We start from the raw sequence: 20,005 nt of genomic DNA on the forward strand, positions 1-20,005 counted from the left end.
TGAAGGGGCAGACGCGCCCTGAGTTTTCCCATCTCAAGGACAGGATCCTTGAAGAAAACCTGCCTAACAAAGCAATCTCTTTGACATACCGGAAGTTAATCAACAACATGCCTGACCCCCTCCTACAACTCTGCAAACATTGGGAGGAAGACGTTGTGGGCTTGGAGGATGATGACTGGCAAGAGGCTTTGGCATCCCCTTGGGAGAATGCGATCTCCCCGAGATTAAGGTTGGTACCGCTCAAGGTGCTACATAGAACATATCTATCATGTACCTCTCTGGTAAAGATGGGTTACAGAGACAACCAGGGCCGGACTGGGAACCAAAACCGGCCCCGGCAAAGTGCTCGGTTGGGGGTGCGACCGAGCTCTTTGCCGGGCCGGTTTTCGGCCGATTTTGTTACAGGGCCGATTTTGCAGCTAGCTGCATGAATGGCCCTGTAACGAAAACGGCCCCACGGGCCCTAAACCGGCTGCCCGGTGCCCGCAACGGCCAGTCCGGCCCTGGAGACAACTCCGAGTGTGGGAGGAGGTGAGAGCAGGAGGGAACTTTCATTCACATCATCTGAGAGTGTGCTCACGCTATTGGGAAAAGGTGACCCAGTGTATGGCAGAGCTGCTGGGGGCGCAGATAGAACCCAGGATAAAACTATTTCTTCTGAATGTTTAGGGGCCTACAGTCTTTAATGGTAAAGAAAAAACCTGTGTGGCGGTGGGGTTGATAGTTCCCAGGCGTAACACTGCCAGACTGCATGGAAGAGAGACATGGACTGGTGCATAGTAATGGAAAGAACCATATATGAGTCAAGAGGTTGCCCCAAGAAATGGCCAAAATTATGGGGAAAATGGAATGAATAAAGAGGGAATATTTATGAACCCCCGCAAGCGACACAGCACCCAGCCATGAGTATAGAGAGAGAATACAACTCGTTATTTAGGTACAGTCCCTTCAATGATGACCGCTAGAGATAATACTGTTAAAACATGTTTCACTGTAAATGCATTGAATTGAATGTATTTTGCAACTGCAATTTTAACACATTAATGTTGTCATCAATAAAAAGAAAATATTTTTTTAAAAAACAATGTTAGGCAATCAGAGACGGTTTTCACCCTGTCTGGAACTCTTAAATGGGCCACAGGTGCCACCCCGCGTTTGAATACTATTGAGCTTTCCACAAGAGCATCCTCAAGCAGTCTCAGTAATTCAACACCCTCTTACATCTGCAGACAGACACTAACAACATGGAGGCAGTTTACTGCTGGTCTTCATATAATTAGTTCTGGTTGTGGCAGTGTGTTAAAAAAACATGATCTAACAAGCTCCCCCCCCCCCCAACGGACCAGATTCTTGGGCATGCCTGTCTCTGAGAGGCCGAGTAGGCTGGGGTGGAGTCAGACTTACTCGACATGCAACTGTCCAGAGTCTCCATTCGACCCTTGTGATGTCATGTAGGGATGTGGGCAGGGTGGCACCATCAGTGGCACGAGGAGGTCATGAGGTGCCCTCATTTTAAATGCACCCAGATGAGATGCACAAAATGTGTAATGACACTCCTGAATAGCCCACTGGCGGTTTGTCCACTCAATGGGTGATGCGCGTGAGATTAAATTACATGGAACAAAGGCGGCGCATGGGCATTCAAAATGTTGGGTTATCTGCAAGACATACCAACACCAATCTCATGACTGCGTACATAGGAAGGAGGTGATATAATAAGCACAGAACAATACCCAGAAATGGGGGAGGATTTGTGACAAGAGTTGTGTCGGGAAGTGCATTCGCAGCAATGGCTTGAGTGGCTTACCCACAATATGACAGTTCAGATGGCCGTCCTCAAACTGTGTTTCGTACTTACAAAGCACACGAGTCTCTACACAGGAAACTGCTCTGGTACAGTGAGTACAGCCCTCAGCATTCGTACATGGGCTCTTTTTCCCCAGAGTTTTATATAGCACGAACTTGACCCTAATCGGGTATTAGAGTGCTTTACAAAGCACCAGTTACGTTACATGAGGACACACATTCATTTTTGTTAGGCACAGAGAGATTAAGTGATTTGCCCAGAATCACAGGATGTTCAGCGTCATTGCCGAGACTCGAACCCGGTTCCCCAGATTCGAGGTCGACCGCCCGAGCCGTTAGGCCAACTCCTCTCCCCTCTCGTCTTTCCTACTCAAAACCATAGAGTGCTAGGGCCAGTGTTGGGGGAGTCAATAGAGCTTCGCTTTCATTCGGACTGAGGGTCTCCCATCTTTTGCAAAGGGTGCCGTGGGGCAGCAGTTAATTGCTCAGTTTGCAGCTCCTTAGGACTGGCACAATTCACCTTAGAAAAAAGAGCCTGAATCTATAGGCATAATGCGCTTTCGCGTAGGGACGATCAAGGGATCGCCTTGAACCACCTCCGACCATCGATCACCTAGGTAAACCATTACGCACTGGCGGGAGGAAGAATTTATCAACATCAGTGGGCAGTGAGTTAACCTTTCAGTTCCCGGAACCCCCCCACAATATCTTCCATTGCATCTTTAACGGAAGCGGCTGCCTAGGCTCTCACAGCAGTGGGACCTTCACAGGGACGGCTCCTCCGTAGTGACGGAGGAGCATCGCCTCAAAGCCCATGCCAGCAGACAATAAATACAATTATAATAACGCAATGTTGTTATCATTTTATTAATGCTGACTGAGCCCAATACAAAAATATAATGTGGGGCAGACCCGGCAAGTCAGATAGAAGTAAAATGCACTCATAAGTGCGCATGTGTGTTTGCCCGTCCGTCTGAGGCTTTCCAAACACACATGCGCACTTATGTTTTTCCAACTGGCTGGGGTACACAGCCGGGCTGGAAAACAGCACAGACTCCAATGCACCATCTGAGCGGCAAACGAGGCCGCTCAGACCAATCCTGGTGCTGCTCTCGTGTTAGAGCAGTGACTGGATTGGGTGCGGAGCCTTTACTCTGAGGTCCCATTCCCTTCTGGCAGTCGTCAGCCGAGAGGAACAACGCTGCAGGAATCAGCAGGCAGAAGGTAAGTGTTTTTTATTTATTATTCTTTTTTTATTTCCCCCCCTTCCCCAACCTGCCACCCCGGCTTTGGTCACAAGCCAAGTCTTAGAAAAATCACGTTCTGATTGGGGTCTTTCCGGAGGGCAAAGACAGGAAACTCACTATTCTTGATGAGAATGGAGTCGCTAGAGATCACCAAAATCAGGGAACTCCCACCGGTTGTTTCCCCCAGAAGTAGGCAGATGACAAGGTTATTTGGCTAGCTGGGACATCGACATGTTCCTCCCGGACATTGTAGGTACACTAGAGCTGCTGGTTTTCTGTTAGTCTGGGGGAACTGTTGGAGGTCGGTAAACCACCTCCAGTTTGGCGGGGACTCACAAGGTTTAACAATAAATATATGCACACAAGCACGTAAAAAGGGCCATTCCCCGAACAAGGCCCTTAGGATGCCTCACAGCAGGGACACTTGAGACAATTGTCCGGACAAGGTCCTTGGGATGTCTCATGGCAGGGACCCTTGAGGATAGACAAAGGCAGTAGCAGCCGGTGGTGGGAGTGCTGCGGGGCAGTGGGGCGTGGCGTGGTGGGGTGGAGCAGGGTGGGAGGTAGTAAACTATGGAATACGGCCCAATGGAGGTAGGTAAACAAATAAATCAATAAAACGAATTTTGTTGTGCACGCTGCATCGCATTTGGCAATGCAGCACTCGCAAGGAAATTTGTTTTATTTATTTATTTGTTTACTTACCTCTGTTCGGTCGCATGCTGTTGTTTACTATCCCCCCCACCCTGCTCCACTCCGCCTCATAGCACTCCCACCACCAGCCACTACTGGACAAAAGGGTAAGAGTCGGTGAGCTCTGAGTACTTGCAGCCCAGCATGGCCATGGGGCCATGAAAGTAATACATTCGGTAGCAAGGGAAGCCTCAAAGCTGAGACCCGCTGTACCAAGTAATCAACTGAAGTAGAGCTGTCATTGCAGTTGAAAGTGAATTATGACAACCTTGAATAAACTTTGTGACTGTAAAGGTGAAGTCTTGCAGGAATAGGCAAGTTATGGTTATTCATATGCAATAACGAAAATATGTACACTGTATAACCTGTTATGAATAATGTGTTACATTGTAGTGCAAGATAAGCAAGAAGTGAGCATATTAACCTCATAAGTGCTGCGCCAGTCCAACGGCCGACGGCACCACTACCTCGGGAGTGCTGCCGTCGGCCGTTGGACGGTCCAACTGCACCTGCGCAATGGAACGTTCAGCACTGGAGCACCATAGCTGCTAAGGTGTTAATGAACGATGCCATTGTGTTAACTATGTACCAACTTATGATGAGAATAATCTGCGGCCGTCCTAACACCACAAAATGCCTTGGTATCCATACTTGACGGGAAAGAAATGCACAACAGGGGAGCCCATGAGATGCTCACATCGATGAGGGGGTCAAAGGGAATGGCAGCAGCAGGGCATGGCAGCGTGCCAAGGCAAAGGGTCAGCAGATGACCAATACAAATTTGGGTTCAAAGGGCCCAGGGGCCAGTCAGGAGAGAAGGGTGTGTCTACGAGCACAGCCAAAAGGCAACGGGACAATCAGTCCCCAACATTGTCGTAGGAAGAAATTGATCCCACTCCCCCACACCAGTTAATGCAGGTGTTGTGGTGACAGGGAAAGGAAGGGGCAGGAGTCACAAGGTTTAACAATAAATATCTGAACACAAGCACGTAAGAAGGGCAATTGCTGGAACAAGGTCCTTGGGATGCCTTACGGCAGGGACACTTGAGACAATTGCCAAGACAAGGTGTGGTGATCTGTATTGTGTAATGCCTGTTATCATTTCATCACTGAACTCTATGATGTCACCTATGGGGTTTCCATGTACTGAGCATTCCTCCCCAGTGTTCCCTGTTTGGCAGTTGCAGCTGCTGTGTCTTCCCTTCATGCTGGACGGCTCTCTTCTCCTGAATAAATCCCAAACTACAATTTCCTGCCTCCGCCTCATCTTTACATTGGCGACTGAGGATGGTCAGCTGTTCTTCAGCTGTCGTTTCAACTTACAGAACAACTTCTTCAAGCAAAGCGTTTTGAATTTCAGGACATTTTCTCTATTTACGATCCACTTTCATGTGAGTACATTTACAAATATTTTTACGCGCTGTACCCATTGAGAGCCGTCGCAGCCGCAAGACTCTTTTCTTTTTAACCTACTCCGCTACCATTTCTGCCAATCAAGCTTCTCTGCGTGCTACCAAGCGTACCACCAAGCTGTGTGTTACTCGGCTGCGTGTTATCAGCTTCATTTCCTGTGCCAGCCTACCTTATTTCTACCAGCTGATTTTTACAATACTTTTCCACCGTCTTTTTTAAGACCTTTTTACCTTCACTCCTGCTCTGCCAGCGCTGTGTGTGCCTTCACCGCTTGTTCTTCCCCCTTCAAGCTACGCTTCAGAATGATGACGTAGTAGAATTTCCTACTCATCTCAACCAAGCGCCATCACGCATCACACATCCTGGTCTCCATAACAACCTGCACGTCAAGACGCTCCTCTTCTTTGCCTGTCACCGCGTCACCACGACGTTCTTCCTGACTTTCAACGTCTTCACGTCACAAAGGCTTCGTCTGTTCTACTCTAGTCCTCATTGTGTTTGCTCTGCTTTTCAGCTTCCATACGTCACTAAGACTTCAATCGCCGCACTCAAGTCTTCATTATCTCTGCCGTGCACAGCCAATCAGTCATCAAGCTTTTGCTTTCGCTGATGCACACAGCTTTTGATATTTCGCCTTACTTATTCACTACGCTGATGTGCACAGCTCAAGCACACAGCAGAACAAGCACACAGCAAACAGTTTCTTTCTTCTTACACTCATATTTTTTTTTAAAAACTACATTCTCGCGCTGATGCGCACAGCCTATACTTACCATATCAACGTTTACTATATCAACGCATACACGCTGATGTGCACAGCTTCTGCACGCTGATGTGCACAGCATCTGCACGCATCTTGCACTTGACACGCTGACGTGCACAGCTTCTACACGCTGATGTGCACAGCTTCTGCACACTGATGTGCACAGCATCTGCACGCATCTTGCACTTGGCAAAAGATTACTTACACATTTATGCTACCGTATTTACAATAGTTACTCTTTTTCTATAAATATTTTTTTTTATTGTTTGCTTCATTGAACTTAAACCTTTTAATCCAAAGGGAAAAATAGAAGATCTTACAATGCAAAACGTATCTCCTCCTGCTCCATTTCTTCAGACTCCTGGAGATCCTCCTCTTGAATGGAAGCTTTGGTTGAGATCTTTCATGGCCTACTTAGGTGCAATCGATGGTCTCAGGTATCGTGCAGAAAGAAAAAAGAGTCTAATGTATTATCATCTTGGTGTGGAGGGGCAGAACGTTTTTGACCACCTGCCTCCTTATGTTCCACCTACTGGTGAAGCTCCAGATGAATTCGACATAGCTATAGCTAAATTGGACAAGTACTTTGTTAAGACTAAAAACATGGTCGTACATCGTTATAAATTTTTCACCAGAGCTCAAAAACCCGAAGAAAGTATTGACACTTTTGTTACTGCCTTAAAAATACTTGCTTCTAAATGCGAATTTGACAATTTCACCTCGCAACTTATTAGGGATCAACTTGTTGCTCGCTGTTCCTGTAAACAAATCCAAGGGAAACTATTATCCTGCAAAGACCCTTCTCAAGATAAGGCTATTGACATAGCCAAAAGTATTGAAACATCCTTGGAAGATTCCAAACAATTAGAAGTTTCTCTCTCCAATACTTCTATTTCTAGTACTGTTTCCACTAAAACGCCTGCTCCTACCAAGACTTCTAATTTCATTCCTCGTGACTCTCGTGGTTATTTCAGAAGAATGGGAAACACCAGTACTAGAAGACCCTTTATGCCTAATAGACAATTCAGTCAAAGTACTTTTTGTTTTAGATGTGGTTCCTCTTACCATGTTTCCAACTTCAAAAATTGTCCTGCCGCCAACCAACAATGCAGTCAATGTGGCAAAAATGGTCATTTCTCAAGGGTCTGTATGAGAGGTAGAAGAGGTAGTGTGCGTTGTGTCATTAATGAGAATGATCCCTCCCCTGATTTAAATTCTCTTGAGCATTCAACTGAATATTCAGAATGTGATGTAACTAATCAGGAGTATGTAGTTGTGGTGAAAGACAATGACATTGTTAGTCGTACTTTTCTTGTTCCTGATCCTGAAGTTGACGCTATCATTGAAAAACATCATGTCCAACTACTTGTAGACACCGGTGCTCGCATCACTATTGTTTCCCATGAAAAATATTCTCATTTCTGGCAAGATAAGTATTTACTTCCCCCTGATGTTCTTTCTGTGGCCTTTGAAGGAAGCAGAATTAACCTTTTAGGTTATTTCTGGGCTGAAATTTCCATCTTTGGCAAATCTATTAAAGGGAAGGTTTATGTTGCCAAGCGAGGCATCAATGTTCTAGGTCTCATACATCAGGCAGAATTTGGTGTTACCATTAAACCTGGTTTACCCAACCCTGTATTTATTGAAGGGTGCAATCTTCCCTGTTCTTCATCTTCTGTCCCTGTATGCAACATTTTGAATGGCGAATTGTGGGAGCGCAAATATGAAAAAATCTTTGAAGATCGCCTTGGTAAGATCACTAATTTCCAACATTTTATCAAGGTCAAAGATGGTATTACCCCGATTAAACACAAACTCAGAAATGTCCCACTCAGTATTAGAGAGGATTTGTCCAAACACCTAAAATCACTATGCGAACAAGAAATTATTGAAAAAGTAGAATCAACATTATGGCTTTCTCTCATTGTACTTGCCAGGAAAAGGTCTGGTGACCTTAGGATGTGTGTGGATTTACGCAGTCTTAATGAAGCTATCTGGGTCGATGGCTTTCCCCTTCCTTGCATTGAGGATTTGATAGCAAAAGTAGGCTCATCTACTTGGTTTTCCAAACTTGATCTAAAAGCGGCCTACCACCAGATTGAATTGCATCCTCTCTCACGACACCTCACCGCTTTCGTAACTCCTGATGGGGTTTTCCAATTTCGTCGCCTTCCTTTTGGGTTGGCTTCTGCCGCCGCTGTTTTCCAGCGAATCATGTCCGAAATGTTTGAGGAACTCTCTAACGTAGTCGTCTTCCAGGATGACATTCTTATTTTTACTGAAACTGAGAACGAGCATAACTTAGTCATTGACCAAGTTTTTAACATCCTGGAACGAAGAGGTGTAACTCTACAAAAGAGTAAGTGCGTATTCAAAACCAGAGAGGTAGAATATCTTGGTCATACCATTTCTGAGTGTGGCATCAAGCCCAGACCAGGTCTGGTCAAGAGTATTATTGAGGCTCCCGCCCCTTCTAACAAAGAACAACTTTTGTCCTTTCTCGGTCTTTGTGAGTTCTACTCAAAATTCATGAGAGATTACGCCAAGACCACTGAATGTTTCAGACTTTTACTGAAAAAGGGTGCCACCTTCAGCTGGTCTGATGAGTGTGAAAAGGGCTTTCAGCTCATAAAAGAACATATCACTAAAGCTCCTGCCCTTCAGCCTTTCAATGGGAATAGAGAAACTGTTGTCACTGTTGATGCCTGTGAATATGGCTTAGGAGCTGTCCTCTCACAATTGGCTTATGGTAAAGAATTTACCGTGGGGTTTGCCTCCAGGACTCTCCGTCCTGTTGAAAGAAAATATTCGGTCATTGAAAAAGAACTGCTGGCTTGCGCTTGGAGCGTTGAGAAATTCAAATCTTACTTATGGGGTAGACCATTTGTTCTTCAAACCAACCATCGACCTCTTGTCGACATTCTGTCAGGTAGAAATATCAAACGTACAACCGCACGGTTGGCTAGACTTTCTACTAAATTGTTAGAATTCAACTTCAAAGTTATCTACATTCCTGGGGGTAAAAACAAACGTGCAGACTGTTTGTCCAGGTTACCCATATAAGAACCTGACGAAAATGAGTGGGAAACTGAGATTGAGGAATGTTTTGTGGCCAACATTTCCCAAAATTCCATCTCTTTCGCTGAAAGTGATTGGGTTAAAGCTGTTGAGAATGATGCTGTACTTAATGATGTAATTTCCTTCATACAAAAAGGTTGGCCCAAGGAAAAATCTCTTTCTCCCGAACTTCAGATATATTGGAAAATTAATTCAGAACTTTTTTTGGAAAATGGCAAAATTGTTAGGGGTGATAAATGTATTCCCCCTTTTGTTTACCGAGAGAAGATTATTGCTGATGCCCATTCTGGACATCTAGGAGCCACCATTACCAAGAGAAATGTCAGATCGATTTTCTGGTGGCCAAGAATGGACAATCAAATTGTGGATGCTATCAAACTCTGTACACGCTGCAACACCAGTGATAAAGTCCTTATTTTGGAAGGTGTTTGTGATTCTGTTGTTCCCCCACCCGTTAGAGCTTGGCAAAAAATTGGTCTGGATTTCCTGGGTCCATTTCATGTTCTTCCCAATACTTCCAAATACTTCTTGGTCCTTGTTGATCACCTCTCTAGGTGGGTCGAAGTTGAACCTATCAATGTTCCCAATTCTAAGAGTGTTATTGATTGCTTGAGCAAAATCTTCCTGAGGGAGGGTTGTCCGGAAGATATTCTCACTGACAATGGGGTTCAATTCATTTCTAAGGAAATGGGTGTTTTCTTAAATAATTGCTGTATTAAACATACCAGAACTCCTTTGTACCATCCCCAGAGCAATGGCAAAACCGAGAGGTTTAATAGAGTTATTGTTGAATGTGTGCAGGCTGCCTTCAGGTCCAATAACTGTATTTTCCAAGCTGTTAAAGATCTTATATGGTCTTATAGGATTTCTCCACATGTTGCTACGGGCTTTTCCCCTTTTGAACTGACGAGAGGAAGGAAAGCCTGTTCCCAGGCTTTCCCCTTTTGGATGGTCAAAAGTCTCCACAAGGGTTGTGATTTGGAAGAGGTGTGGGATTGTGCCAACAAAAAGTCTTCCAGCTCACTGCCTTGCAATGTGGAACTAGGTAAGAAGTCTTTTCACAGTATTCATGCTGGCGATTGGGTCAGGATTAAGAATCCTGTCACTGTTAAAAAGGGCTTTTCAAAGTTTCTTGATTCTCAGCAAGTTGTGGAAGTTCGCAAGAATGCTGTCAAATTGTCAAATGGCAATTGGTGGAGCACTTCTCGTGTTGCTAAAGATCCTTCACGTGCAACTGCTCCTTCACCCAATGTCAATGTTGACAATGGGTTAAGGAAAAGCTCAAGAATGACTGTTAGGCCTAACAAATTTCGTGATTATATCTGATTTACTTTTCACTGTAGTTTCACTCTGTTTTTTTTGTTTTTTTTAAAAAAGGGGGGAGGTGTGTGGTGATCTGTATTGTGTAATGCCTGTTATCATTTCATCACTGAACTCTATGATGTCACCTATGGGGTTTCCATGTACTGAGCATTCCTCCCCAGTGTTCCCTGTTTGGCAGTTGCAGCTGCTGTGTCTTCCCTTCATGCTGGACGGCTCTCTTCTCCTGAATAAATCCCAAACTACAATTTCCTGCCTCCGCCTCATCTTTACACAAGGTCCTTGGGAAGCCTTATGACAGGGACCCTTGAAGGCAGACAAAGTGGTAAGAGGTGGTCAGCACTTGGCAGATACAGCACTGGCATCCCATGCATGGCCACAAATTTGGTAGCAATGTGTTACACTGTAGGGCAACATAAGCAAGAACTGAGCATATTAATGACCAATGCCATCATGTTAATTAACTATCTGCCAACTTATGATGAGAATAAACTGTGGCCATTCTAACACCACAAAATGTCTTGGTGTCCTACTTGATGGGTTAGAAATGAACACTGGGAGGGCCTGTGAGAGGCTTGCACAACTGGGGAGGAGGTTTGTAAAACAGTCCCTAATGCATTGTAATGCACACAATCAATTAGCGGCTGAAGGATATGGCCAACAGCCAATCACATTCGGTGAGAGAGTGAAACACTGGACTGAGACAAAACTAAATTTACTAATCCTCAAGTCAATGGCTCAAAGAGGCTGGTCCAAAAAAAGTCAACAGTTCGAATGGGGAGGGCCTAACTTTTGCTAAATGGACATTAGAAGCAAGAGTTCTCTTTCACAGCTGTGTTGTCAAAACCGAGACCTACAAATGGAAATCAGCTAGGTGTGTCTATCTTGATGAAGGATGATGTAGTAAGCTTTGCTACTGCTGGTGTGGTTTACTGTGTTGTTTAAGGCGAATGTGCTGTATTTTGGTCTTTTGTGAAAGATGATACTGCAGTTGTGCTTTTGCTGTATTGTGTAAAAAGGAGGGTGTGTGGTATTTCGGTTTACTATCACCAATGACACTGCAGTTGTGCTTTCGTTGTGTTCTGTAGGAATTAAGCTAAGGTACATCTGTGTATCATGAGTATGATGTTGCTGCTGTGCTTTTTATTTTTCAGGTAGAAAGCAGTATGTGATGTGTCTGCATGCGTGAAACAATGATGTGTGAACTCTGATACTGCAGTTGTGCTTTTGCAGGGTTAAGTAGGGGGTTGTGCCGAAAGCTATGAAACTGCAATTGTACTGTATGGTGGATGGTGTGTGGTGTATGGTGTATAAGATGCCCATGAGCTATGCTACTGTATTATTATTTTTTGTGCTGCACAAGGAGAGAGGTATGTTGTGTTGATGTCACAGTGAGGATGCATGAGCTGCAATGCTGGAGTTACGCTTTCATTAGACTAATTAGGACCGGAGGTGTGTGTTAATTGAGCCATGGGCTATGCTGTTGAAGTAGTGGTTTTGCTGTGCTGTGTACAAAGAGAGGGGCGTGGTGTAGCGCATTGAGTAATGGCACACTGGACGATGATCTTGCAGAATGTGTTGGCCACGAGGTTTCAGACATTTGACAGCGGAACTGGAGGCAGGGCCTGCCAGCTCATAGTGGGCAGTGTTATTGCCAGATCACCTTGAATTGGAATAAAGAAGCTGGTTTTGTACTACTTACAGAGTTGAAATCTATTTTATACCGCCAATCAAATATCATGAATGACAAGAACTTACGGTTGCACCAGAGATTTTGGGGCCAGGAACTGTAGGGCCAACCACCCATTTTTAAACAAATGTTATTGCTTTTTCCATACGTCACTTTCATCACTCTATCATCTTTACAGGGATACAATTTGCAGTCTTGTTTTATCTCGTTATACCTTCCTTACATGTGTTGAGCGAATTTGCATTATTTTTGTTCCTGACAATATCCATTAACTTGTCATTCCATTCGTAACCAGTTCTATTCATTGTTCTAGCTCCCCCCTCCCCATTCCCCCCCAACTAAGCTTAAACCCAACTACCCTCCACCCAACCCCCGCACTGCTGTCTCCTAGGGTCGCAGTTCGGGCATTATCAATCGCTTCCGCTGCCGCTTGTATTTCTGCATCGCCCTGTCGTTCCCTTCTGGTTCCACCCCCCCCCTCAGATCGAAGGCTTCTAAGGATTCTCATCTCCTGGTACCTGCTCTATTTCCTCCTCCTGATTCTGCCTCTGGGGACTCCACTGTCGCAATGGTCCCTCAGGGGTGCTGCCTTCAGACCCAGGGTCATCATTCCTCATTTCTTCCATCAGCACCTCCCACGCCTGAGCCCTCTCCACCCTGCCCAGGCCCTTTCTCGCATTTTTGAGCAAGATTCTGCCCTCGCACCTTGCCCATTTCACTAACTCTCGTTTCCACCTATGGATGCTGGCGCTTTCCATCATGAGTGTAGTTTTGCCAGGAAGCTACAGAGGGTTTCTGCAAACAGTTGTTAGAGCTGCAGATTAAAGTGTTTTGAATCCATGCTAGCCCGGAATAAGATGGGTAGAACACTTATGAGATGGAAGGGGCACAGCCGCTGGGTGATGGTCTTCATCATTTCCTTACGGGCTATACATCTACTAAGTATAAGGTTGCTGTTTAGATAAATAGATTTAGTTCATACTCTGCATTGCTCAACCACCTCTAATATTAATTGCGAAGAACTGCTGAGTAAATAGGTGAGGAGGGCTGTTGATGTTATGATATACTTTATTTATAAAGTACACTGCTACCCTTGGGTTTCCTGGTACCCATGGCCCTGGCTGGACTTCGTTCCCCTATCATCTTGTGATCTGGTTGCCTTTACCCTTATTTTTGGACTGAAGTTTGAGCTCTTGTCATTATCTACTCTCAGTTAGCGAAGAGTTTTACAAAAAGAAATCAAAAGCCTCAGCTTTAGGGCATTATAGCTCAGTGCCCATGTTCATAGTTCCCTCGAACACAGTGGTCCAGGTGTACTTACTGAAGATGAGGAGTTCTTTCTTTACTGTTTTGACAATATCACCAACACTCGCTACGCACTCCAGTGAATAATTCCCCGGTTCAGCAGCCAGCACCACTGCTTCTGCACTTTTAACATCACCATTCCTGAGTTCCGTCGTGTTAGTCAGCTCCTCGTCTTTCAGTATCAGCTCTATCTGTGTCTCCTCAATGGGGAAAGCATTGGCCACTTTACACTTGATGGTGACATTCGACCCTTTTTCGATGACACCTGGGATGTCAATTTTGGGGTCTTCCGGTAAACCTGTGGCAGACAACGAAAAACACATTGCAGTATAAAATTGAGTAAGCAGAGAAGTATGAGAGAATGGAAGACTGGCATCAATCCCACATTATGATTTCTGCAGGTGTGATAATTAATTTCACTCTCCCTGCATGTTCCAAAGTACACCAGTTATCAAACCAGCAAAACAATTTATCATCTACTCTATGAGTTAGTGTATGACTATTGCCAGTGTTAATGAAAAACAATATCTGTTTACACACATTTTTAATGGGGCACTCATTTGTTGTAGAGTTAAGCCAACATTTTACACTAAATTTCATTCAAATTAAGAGTATATATTTTCCTGTCATGACACTCCAAATTACTCTTTCTCTGCAAAGCATTTTATTGAATGTAATATGCAGGACTGATCCGAAAGGGGGTGACTTTAAATAGAATAAGCCAAATAATAATGCTTGTCGCGCCCTCTAATTAAAATCTGACCAGCATGTTACACTCAGTTTTCTCCCCCATCGATCATCCATCACTGGTTCCCTCCTGCCTGCGCCTAGTGCATGATAGTAGGGGGACGACCGTGAGCAGGAAGAGTGAGCCGTGTCTAATGGGGGGGGGGGCGAAATATTCAGTTCTGCTGTGGAATTGGCAGAGTTTTGCAGACTCTGCGTTATTTGTGTAATGAGGAGTTCTAACTAAATTCCATTAATCGGTGTATGTCAGAATGTTTTCTTTTGCATGCACCAAAAAGGTAAGTTGGTAAGAGTGAGCGAGATTTGGCATTCCCTAGCAAGATTTTCTGTCTCTAGGAGGACATCCGCGAGATTTTTCCAATCTGGAAGGTCACAACCGTTTGCAGTAAGAAGGCTGTTGCTCAAGTAGAAAATCTACTCAAGTGCCAGCAAATTGAACTTGAGTAGCTGTGCTCTCTGGTGCACCACGTGCTGCTGTTTGAGCTGATTTTTCACCACAGAACGTGCACCAGCCGCTAAATGTCAGCATGAGCAGTGCAACATGCTTATTTCCGCCCATTGGCGGAACCCAGCGGAATCTCCTGAAGATTTTTGTAACTCTGCAGAATTCTGTGGAGTCAAATTCCACGAGATCCACCCACCCCTATACGTGTCCTAAGATGCTAGGGCTGATCTCATACCCAGGTTGTATGTTTATTTCTTTGACAATATAGCAAGGTGAAGGATATTAATATGCAATAATATTGCATTAAATGCATTGCTTACAAATACATTGTCATAATGAGTATGTGATTACTATTTTTAACATAATGTCCTTTACCTAACCCTATTAACTGTTATGTTCACCGATTATACTTACCCTGCAATTTAGTGGTTGGGTCGATGTAGCGAATTCTAAACTATTGTCATGCGATATAATGCATGCAAAATAGTGGCGATATAGCCCCAATGTGGTACTGCCTATCACCACCCGCCACCTATCCCCAAAGCAGAGTCTAAGCAAAATAGAAGAGGAACCATGGGTCGGCTGTCCCAAGATGAGAGGAAACTGCTCATTGTAATGGTCGCAGTTCTAAGCGAGACGCCCAAGGGCATTTGTTTGCGCTTTACAAATTTCAAAAATAAATAAATAATAGTCTAAACTCAAATCCATGAGAAACTCGCCCCTGAGAGGCCCTGCACCCATATAGCTCTGATTACAGTGTATGATCTGGAGGAATTAATCAGTTCAGTAATGCTTCAATCAGGAAATAAAATCACTGTTTCAACAATGGAGCCATACATAAAAGGTGCATCCATTTTTTTCTTAACTCTAGACCAAAAACACAAACACTTGTGTGTTCAAAGTGCATAAAACATCTCAAGTTGAAACATACGCAAAATAATGAAATATAATTCTGGTTATGGATCACTTACCTCCTCCTCACTACCTCGCTTCAATTCCTAACAATATTAGGCAGTTCTACATCAACAGAACCCCACTCCTTCCAATTAAACGTATACAATCTCCTCTCTTCCACCACGCCTCCTGTTTGTTTTCTCTTTTGATCACCCTACCTGACAGTGGTGACAGACCCTTGCTGATATAACTCAGAACTGGAAGTTTATGTGAAGTCTTGCCAGAGAGGTTTGGGCAATATTTTTCGGACTGGACATCTCTGTGGGGCAGGATGGTGATGAAGGAACACTAGTGAATATGCAGTTTGTTGCTGAATGGTGGTGGCAGCTAAGAGCACCTTCCTATGTGGCAGAGATGTTGTTCGGCTGGCTCATGGGTGGCAGAGGCTGCGTGTACAGGTGAAAGGTGGTGTGCGGCTCCACAATCAGATTGAGGCCACGAAGAGCTGTGCCGGTTACCTTTCTGGGTAGGGTGCAGAGGTGCCCAATAGGTTAGTTTGTAGCAGTTTTCAGGGTCTTTAGACCAGTACTATACTTGAAATGGGCAAATACCTGAGTCAAAACTACCCATTTTTGGTTGGTAACTTTGTAGGCTGTAATTCCTATGGTCAACAAAGAAGATATTCTGAGTTCAGTAGATCTGCAAGACCCCTATCTGAACATCCCCATCAGAGAGTCTGATCAAAAATTTCGGACATTCGTCTTTGAAAACTGAAATTTTCAGTTCAGGGTTCTACCCTTCAAAATCATCCCCAAGAGTTATTATGAAAATGTAGCCCCTCCAGGTTTTCTTCTTCACAAGGATGGAATCCACGTTGATCCGTATTGGGATGATTGGTTGGTCCAGGGCATGCCAGAGGAACAGATATTGCTTCATACAGAAAGACTTCTCTCTGTCTTGCAAAACCACAGCTTTTTAGCCAACTGGAATAAATCAAGTGTGTTACCTACAGAAGATCTGTGTTTCATCAGAGCAATGTTTCAAACAGCTCTGGCCATTGTTTTTATTCCAAAGAATCTCATCTTGAAGATCAAGCCTCAGATAAAGTATCTTATGGCTCAAAAGGCACATAAACTACCATCTTTTATGCAGGTCCAGGGAGACCTATCCGCCACAATCTTTCTGCTCCCCTGGGCCAGATTCCATCTGCACTGGTTGATGAGGTTATTGCTGAAAAAATTAGTCTCTGATCACTCTTGATCTGAACAAGAGAGTACGAATTACTCAACTGATGAAAGAGGAACTTTCTTGGTCACTGAACAATGAGAATATAAAGAAGGGACTTATTTTATATCCGAATCTGGTAGTGAGTATCACTACAGATGCAAGTCTGCCAGTTTGGAAAGCCTGGCTAAGTACCAGACAAAACCAGGGCTGCTGTCCCTAGCTCAAAGTCCGAATTCTTCTAATTGGAGGGATCTAGAGGGCATAGACAGGTCTTAAAGAAATTGCCCAGTTTGGTCTAGGGAAGAAATCTTCTGATATAGATGGACAATATCATAGCCAAAGCATTTATCAACAGATGGGGGGAACAAGATATCACCCTTTGGAAATGGTCTCAGATAGTCTGTTCAACTGAGTTCAGACAACTTTGAAATCTTTGGTGGTGATTCATATGCAGAGAGGGGTCAAGAACTCTGTAGCAGACAACCTGAGTCAGGTGATCCCTTTATCAGACCTCTTTTCTCAACATCCCGAATTTACAATCAACTAGTCAAGAGATTGAGGTTGCTTGCAGTTGAGCTTTTTGCTGCAGTGAACAACGCAAGGTTTCTGAAATAAGCATTGTAGGTCCATCTCAGTCTGGTTTAGGAAAAAGATGTTAAGCTGAACAAAGGCTAGTATTGTTCAGGTTATAACATTTTGGGAGATGGAACAACTATGGGTCTAACAATGGATCAGGGTCTAGAAGTTTCGAAAGATTGAGCAACTACAGGCCTGACGGTATCCTTATTGAGTATTTGATGGGCTACCATTAAAGACTTCAGAAGCTGGGGAAATTTAAAAGATAAGGAAGATCTAGTGCTTAAGGGTCTCTCTAACATCAATCTTGCTCTCCATAAGCAATTTCCAACATAGGATTTAGAACTAGTTTTAGAAGTTTGAGTTGGACCTCCCTTTGAACCTCTCGATGAGGTTGATTTGAGATATTTACCTTTAAAAGTGTTCTTTTTATTTGCCATTACATTATCGAGGAGGTTGGTGAACTTTGGATCCTTTCTTCTACACACCCATACTGTAAAATTTTCCAGGACAGTGTAGTATTTAGACTGTTGACTCCTTTTACCCCAAAAATGAACTCCTTGTTTCATAGAAACCAAGAGTTAATTTTACCAGAGTTGTTTCCCTTGACTTCTTCACACGAGGAGCAGAAACCACGTTTACAGATGTTAGGAGGGATCTCCTAATTTATTATATGCATCTGTTCCCCTGATGGTCTCATTCAAAGTACATACATTTCTCTGATGGCTTATATCCTGAAGAAGGCTCTTTAATATCGCTATAGCTGCTGAAACATCTTATATCATGCAGACAAATGCCAGCCTCACCAATTCCTACACTGACAAGGTGGCATTCCAAATTCAAGTAGAAAAAAAATGCTTTCATTGGTCAGGTCAGAATTGTTTGATCTGCCCATGGTTATGCTACGATCTCAAAGATACCCTGCTGGTATTGTTTTATTTTATATTCGCTATTGTTTTACAGAATGGAGAACTTCTGCCCTCTTTCCCTTTTACCCTCATTTCCCCAGCCATTTCCTCACATATTCTATTGGCCAGTCTTGCTCTCTTGTTTTACACTTCCAGACATTTATGAACACTTATTCTTTGTGTTTCGCGTTTTGTCAAACCTATACTCCCTTGTGCCCTTAATCTTCCTTTCCTTCTCTTTTGCACTCCCTTCCTCTAATCTCCCCTTTATCCCTTCATTATTGTCTTTGGTCCTCTATCTCGCTCTCATCACTTACCCCCTATTCTTGTTTCCTGGAAGCAATTTCCAAGCTTTTTTCGATCCCTTCTGATCCGGGGATTCAAGACTAACACAGTAAAATATAAATTTTCTCTAATTTATTCTTTATAATTGGCCATTCTTCAAGTTAACATTTAATTAATCTATATTCGCTATGCCTACTTTTCTGAATCTGACTTTCATCAGAATACCAACGCCCTGCAGTAGAATGCCAACATCAGAGTGTCTTGCAATTTTTACTTTACTTTGGGGATCGCATAAAGCAGCCTCTGGAGACCACTTTGTGGAGCAGGGAAGCACTCCGGAAGCGCCTCTCACTTTCTCAGCTCACCAGGTTAATTGCCGCAGGCATAGGAAGGATTCAAGACAGAGAAAGAGGGGGAGGGAGGGAGGGAGGAGGAAAGTAGACAGAAAGCAATCAGATAGGGAGAATAGAGAGGGAAAGAAGGGAATGAGCGAATGTATGCATGGAAAAAGAGAGATATTGCGTGAACACAGCCACGGCCCGTGCAGGTAAGAGCGATGGGGCCGGGTTGGGGGGATATGGAGGGACAACCATGAGAGAAAATTAATTATTTATTTAATTTTCCCTCTGCGTCGTCTCTGGCAATCCCTGGCCCCACCCTTCTTACCTGCACGGCCACGGCTGTGTGAAGAGATGCAAGGAGCGGGCGGGTTTGAGCATTTTTGGAAGGGCTGCTTTTGGCTCCCCATGCCCGCCCTAAACTCTAGCCACCTCAGAGCACCTTGGTGGTAGATGAGGTGGTGTTAAAAGGTATGTAGGTTTGTCTCAGCTCAAACCACTTTTGTAGCATCACACATGCCCTAGAACATGTTCTCTATACGTGGTCTCTTTGTGCCATGGACAGATTACATAGGATTTTGTGCTGTTTACTGGTGATGCCTAAACCACACAACATGCAAAGGAGGTACACCTTTTTTAAAAGTTTTTTAAACTATGTTAATTTAAACAAAGAATTATGAGTATGAGGAAACACTGCTACAAAAAGTTAGACAAAAATATTTAGCTACAATAAACCTCAAAGTCATTAGTATTGACAGGACTAAAGCGAGTTACACCAAGAAACGGTTGGGTGAAATGGAAGGAGGAGCGATGTGATTACATTTGCCCCTTCTAGGACACCGTACTCCCGGCGCCCACGTCGCCAGTTGTCTCCTCTGGAATGTTGACAGATGACAGCTGGTGGCAGGCTCAGCAGGCTGTGCGCCTCGCACCACAGAGCGTATGTGTTGGTGCTTATGATAATAAATTATACTTATGATAACTATTCGTCTGCGGACCTCATCATTACAAAGTTGGCAACGAGGCACCAACACTTGGACCCACATTGAACAGCGTGAGAAGTGAAAATGTAAATGGACTTCATATCAGAGTAGCTGAAGTGAAAGAAATTGAAAAGATACACAAAAAGAAAGAAGAAGAAATTTTAACGAAGAAAATCCAGCAAAAATTCCTGGTGAGTGAATATCTTAATATTAAGGAGTGAAAAGAAAAAACTCTGTGAGAGGAAAATCCTGGGGAACAAAGAAGAGTGTGTAAAATGGAAAATAAG

The 20,005-nt window shown here is 43.9% G+C and overlaps 1 protein-coding gene across 1 annotated transcript in view; it reads right to left on the minus strand.

The window, feature by feature from the left end:
• Positions 1-13,272: 13,272 nt before the first annotated feature.
• Positions 13,273-20,005, minus strand: part of LOC147662114 (intercellular adhesion molecule 1-like) — a 176,856-nt gene continuing 170,123 nt past the window's right edge. The window contains exon 5 of the mRNA XM_086951088.1: positions 13,273-13,613. Within this exon, the coding sequence (XP_086807214.1) occupies positions 13,273-13,613 (341 nt within the window). The remainder of the gene's footprint in view (positions 13,614-20,005) is intronic.

Source organism: Lissotriton vulgaris, unplaced genomic scaffold (genome assembly GCF_964263255.1).
Source record: "Lissotriton vulgaris unplaced genomic scaffold, aLisVul1.2 SCAFFOLD_261, whole genome shotgun sequence".
Taxonomy (NCBI): domain Eukaryota; kingdom Metazoa; phylum Chordata; class Amphibia; order Caudata; family Salamandridae; genus Lissotriton; species Lissotriton vulgaris.